Below are 5,022 nucleotides of genomic sequence, written 5' to 3'. Positions count from 1 at the left end.
CCACCTGGTCCAACTGCTCTGCAGTGAGCAGGGACACCTACATTAGATCAGGTGCTCAGAGCCCTGTCCAGTTGGACCTTGAATGTCTCCAGCGACAGGACATTCACCACCTCTCTGCACAACGTGTGCCAGTGCCCCACCACCCTTAATGTAAAGAACTTCTTCCTAACAACCACGTTCCCTAAACCTGTCCCCCAGACGCATCTTTTTGATTCTATATCCATGCACTTGCCGCCCTCTGGAGGATAAGGCACAGAACAAGACGATGAGAAAAGAAGGGGGGAAAAGGCACCAAAGGCACAGCAGCCTCTTGTGTAACTATTTCCATCACTGTAAGAGACTGCGAATCGTCACCGCTGTGAAGTGCCGAGTGATGGAGCAAAGCCTCTTTACGGTCGCTTTAAAATGCTGGAAACCGCTGCGAGCTGCCCTGAGGCGGAGAACCGCGCTTCCCCATGTCTCCGGTTAGCCCTTACACCGGGGGCCGCCTTCCCGAGGCCGCGACCTCTCAATCCCGGCCGCGCACGCCGACTCTCGGGCTGGGCCCCGTCTCGGCCTCCTGGTTGCCCCCTGGTGGCCGCATCCCGGCCCGTCACATCTCGGCTGCCGCTCTGCCGGGTCCGGCTGCGGCGGGGGCTGCGGCGGCGCCGTTCGCCCGCTCGGCCCCGTGGCGCGGCCGCCGCCCCCGCCCCCGGCTGGCAGCGGGCATGGGGCGGCGCTGAGCGGCGGAGTGGCGTCGGGGAGCCATGCTGTCGAGGAAGGGGATCATTCCCGAGGAGTACGTGCTGACCCGGCTCGCCGAGGATGTGCCGGATCACGCCCGGTACCGCGCCCGGGAGCGGCGAGCGCGCTTCGTGGGCAAGAACGGCGCCTGCAACGTGGCCCACAAAAACATCCGGGAGCAGGGCCGGTTCCTCCAGGACGTCTTCACCACGCTGGTGGACCTCAAGTGGCCCCACACGCTGCTCATCTTCACCATGTCCTTCCTCTGCAGTTGGCTGCTCTTCGGCATGGTCTGGTGGCTCATCGCCTTCGCCCACGGAGACCTGGACCACGGCACCCGGCTGCAGCGCAGCCCGGCCACGGAGGTGCCGGACAGCTTTGTGCCCTGCGTGACCAGCATCCACTCCTTCACCTCCGCCTTCCTCTTCTCCATCGAGGTGCAGGTGACGATCGGCTTTGGAGGACGCATGGTGACGGAGGAGTGCCCTGCTGCCATCCTGGTGCTGATTGTGCAGAACATTGTGGGGCTGGTGATCAACGCCATAATGCTGGGCTGCATCTTCATGAAGACCTCACAAGCCCACCGCCGTGCCGAGACCCTCATCTTCAGCAAGCATGCTGTCATCGCCCTCCGGGATGGCAAGCTGTGCTTCATGCTGAGGGTGGGCGACCTCCGGAAGAGCATGATCATCAGTGCCACCATCCGCATGCAGGTGGTGAAGAAGACCTCCAGCCTGGAGGGGGAAGTGGTGCCCCTTAACCAGATCGACATCCAGATGGAGAACCCCGTAGGGGGCAACAGCATCTTCCTCGTGTCCCCGCTCATCATCTACCATGTGATAGACAAGAACAGCCCCCTCTACGACATCTCCCCCACGAACCTTCACCACCACGAGGACCTGGAGATCATCGTCATCTTGGAAGGGGTGGTGGAGACGACCGGCATCACCACTCAGGCCAGAACCTCCTACCTGGCAGATGAAATCCTCTGGGGCCAGAGGTTCGTGCCCATCGTGGCGGAGGAAGATGGGCGATACTCTGTGGACTACTCTAAATTTGGTAACACGGTGAAAGTGCCCACCCCTTCGTGCACCGCCAGGCAGCTGGAGGAGGACAAGAGCATTATGGACTCCGTGCCATTTTCCCCTAGAAGTACCATAAGGAAGAGATCTGTCAAGCTAAAGCCCAAGTTTACCATATCCGATGAGCCTTCCTGATGCCTTTTGACTGGGAAACTGTGTTAGGGCTTTGTGTCTGAATGATCTCATAAACTCAAAACACTGAGGTGGCCTCTATGACTTTTTTAAAACCTTCAGGTTGGTAGCACAAGGTATGTTCTGCTGTTATTTATTGCGGGATAAATGTACAGCTAATTATATTTTTTTAAAGGTGAGAGATTCCAGGCAGCACTGAAAGTAGGAAAATCCCAATCTGCAGCTTTAAATTTCGGTTCCAACTGTCATGCTGGGTTGCACGATCATTCTGCATTGATTAATCTCTAGGTAACTACATGTCTACTCAAAAAACAAGTGTTTCTGTATCCTCAGAGATGGCAGTTCTGGGGTCTTGCAGAGCCTGTCTTAAAGTCGGTAGTTTTTAACTGCTCCTTTCTAACTTGAACAATCAATATCGAGAAATAAAGTATTAATAATTAATGAAGCAGGCTGAATTTAGACGGTAACAAGAAGGTCGGGCAGTGCAGTGCGACACGAGAGCAGATCTGGGACTGTCTGTGCTGTTATACTCAATGTCTTAAATAAACGGCTGGGTTTGCTGCATCCATATTGTATTGTATGGAGCCACTCCTACCACATGCAGTATGAAATGTATTTGAATATTTCCTTTTGCTTATTTTAAAACCCTTTACACTTCCAAAATAAAACAGTCAAGTGTACCTTTTGGGCTGTGTCTTTTTGATAGCAAGCATCGCTTTCCCCAAAAAAGAACAGCAGAAAACGTGCCACTGGGGCTAAAGATAAATAGGAAACATTCTGTGTTCTAATTGTCTAAATGAGAAGCAACATTCCCCTCTCACATAGCAATGGGGACACCCAGCAAGAAATGAATCTCTGCTTTAGGTCGGAGTGAACTCTGCTAGAGAATGAGGGACTATAAATAGGATCCGGTATTTTGAATGGGAGGGCAGTGCTGAATCCTGGGCTGTATCTGCATGCGGCAGACAAAAGCTTTTACTCCTTTCCCTTGTGCAAAAGCAGCGGAGGTTTGTGCAGCGGGAAGGGGGGCTGTGCAGGACAGCGTGGTCTCTCCTGGGATGCCAGATCACAAATAATACTGCTGAGGAAGTGGTTTCCTTTCCATTTACATCCTGACCTCTGCACAGCCGGTGCCTGCAGAGGGTTTAGCTGAACTCAAGAGCAGCGGAGCCATGTTCACCCTGTCAGCCCCACCGTGACAGCAGGAGTGGTTCCTCTCTGCAGCTCCTTTGTGTGAGGATAGCAGCAACAGCAGCAGGTTTGTTCCTGCGTTATTAGCAGTAGCATTAACTGCAGTACGCTATTAACAGAACAAAGTGCCACTCAATTAAAAAAAGATAATATTCTGTAAATAAAACCTAAATAAGCTTTATGGGGCTGACCTGACACCTGACGACAGAGTTGTTTTCACAGAGATGGCAGCAAATCCACTCTGACGGGCTTTGATTGAAGGAGTTCCCTGATCAGGTCCATGTGTGCTCAGTGATCCATCTATCTGAGCAATAACAGCCACATTTTTGACAGCTGGTCAGTGGAACAACAGGACAAACATTCCAGAGAGTCACAGAACTTCCCTTCTGGCTATAGAACACCTTCAGGAATCTACAGTAAAATGAAATCACAGTTTGATTTAGAATGATAACATTGTATCTATGTTTTCAATACATTTCTATTTCAGACCCATGAATGTCTGTATAAGTGTTATCAGACTGCAGTTAGGTGAATAAGTATCCATTCAATTTCCAAATGCCCAATACACCAACACTGTTCTGTTTCACAATGAAAAGGCAGTGAAACCAGCATTAACAAGTAGTTAGCAAAGAAAATAGGGAAAGACATATTTTACATTTGTAGTAGTAAAAAAATCCTTTTTTTTTTCATCAAATTGGGAATGATGCAGTGTTTTGTGTACTACATTTATTCTGAGTCCAATTGACATTTTGTTCCAGCTTTCCCTCTTTCTGCACCAGTTCCATCACTCATCAGAGAGGCACTTGCAGCAAAGCCAATTGCTTTTCCTCAGCACCTTTGTTCCTGTGAAAATTCACTGCTTTTATCCCTGTTCTGTTTTTACAATGCTCACAGATACAATTTTAGCATTAGCTTTCCATGGACTTAAACCATTGGATTCTCCACTGTTTCCAGAGTGCCTTGCATTAACATGTTAGATACATTCAATGTTGTCACATAAAACCTCTTCAGATGGAGAAGTATTTGACCTAAATGTGAAGCAATCTCCGCAGCACTACATGCAACTATTTTCAGGTCCTGATGCAAGACTTCTTTTCCCTCAGGGAGATCTCTGCTACAAAGAGGTAGAAAATTCTCTTTGTGAGATAGGGAGGGGAAGGGTGGAAGGAAAGAGCTTGCCTCTGTTGGGATGCTTTCAGAACCAGCTCTTATGTCACTCCCTTTACAACAACCTGCTCTATTTTCTGAAGTTTGGACATAAAAAGGCAGTATAATATTAAGAGGAAGGCAGGATTTCTTCTATTAAAATCATCAGCTAATTGTTTCAGTCCATTTGTTGGTGACTTTGAATCTCAGAAATCTTGTGATTTAAAATTATTCTTTCCTCACTTCCAACATTCAGCAGTATTTCAGGGGCAGAGCAAGGGAGAAAAAGGGGTATTGCTGATTTTGGAGGACCATTTCGCTTTGCCATGTACTAAGTACTTGAGAACAGAAATTCCTGAGGATTTTCATGAAGTTGCACTTATGTTGACCACACACATCCTCTGTATGATGCGTTCTGAAGAACAGGTCAGTGCTGTCTTTTGTGGTAGAAAAGACCTCAATCTCAGCAATGAGCAAACACTGCATTTTTTGTAGCTGAGGTTCAACATGAGCATGCTTTTTAACTTGCTACTCTTTTCTGATAGGTGGCATCCTGGGGTTCTGCTGAGAGATCAGTTTGGGGCGGTGTGTTGCAGGTCCTACTGCTGCTCCCTGCACACTTCCTCTGCACTGAAACCAGTGGGAGTGAAACTGCAAATGACGTGCTCAGGGGTTGCCCTGACTGGGAGAGAGAACATGGACAGAGACAATGGGAAGCTTTGAGTTTTGTAGCAACCCACTGCTACAA

The 5,022-nt window shown here is 49.3% G+C and overlaps 1 protein-coding gene across 1 annotated transcript; it reads left to right on the top strand.

Moving 5' to 3' along the window:
- Positions 1 to 672: 672 nt before the first annotated feature.
- KCNJ11 (potassium inwardly rectifying channel subfamily J member 11) lies at positions 673 to 2,617 on the top strand. The gene has a single exon (XM_015864127.2). The coding sequence runs from the start codon at positions 747 to 749 to the stop codon at positions 1,938 to 1,940; it is 1,194 nt and encodes a 397-aa protein (XP_015719613.1). The 5' UTR covers positions 673 to 746; the 3' UTR covers positions 1,941 to 2,617.
- Positions 2,618 to 5,022: the final 2,405 nt, after the last annotated feature.

Source organism: Coturnix japonica, chromosome 5, assembly GCF_001577835.2.
Source record: "Coturnix japonica isolate 7356 chromosome 5, Coturnix japonica 2.1, whole genome shotgun sequence".
In the NCBI taxonomy this organism is placed as follows: Eukaryota; Metazoa; Chordata; class Aves; order Galliformes; family Phasianidae; genus Coturnix; species Coturnix japonica.
Note: the sequence above shows the minus strand (reverse complement) of the source record. Positions and strands in the feature narration are given on the sequence as shown.

Excerpts from the sequence above, each read along its gene's own strand:
- KCNJ11 (XM_015864127.2), top strand. The coding sequence starts at position 747 with ATGCTGTCGAGGAAGGGGATCATTCCCGAGGAGTACGTGCTGACCCGG.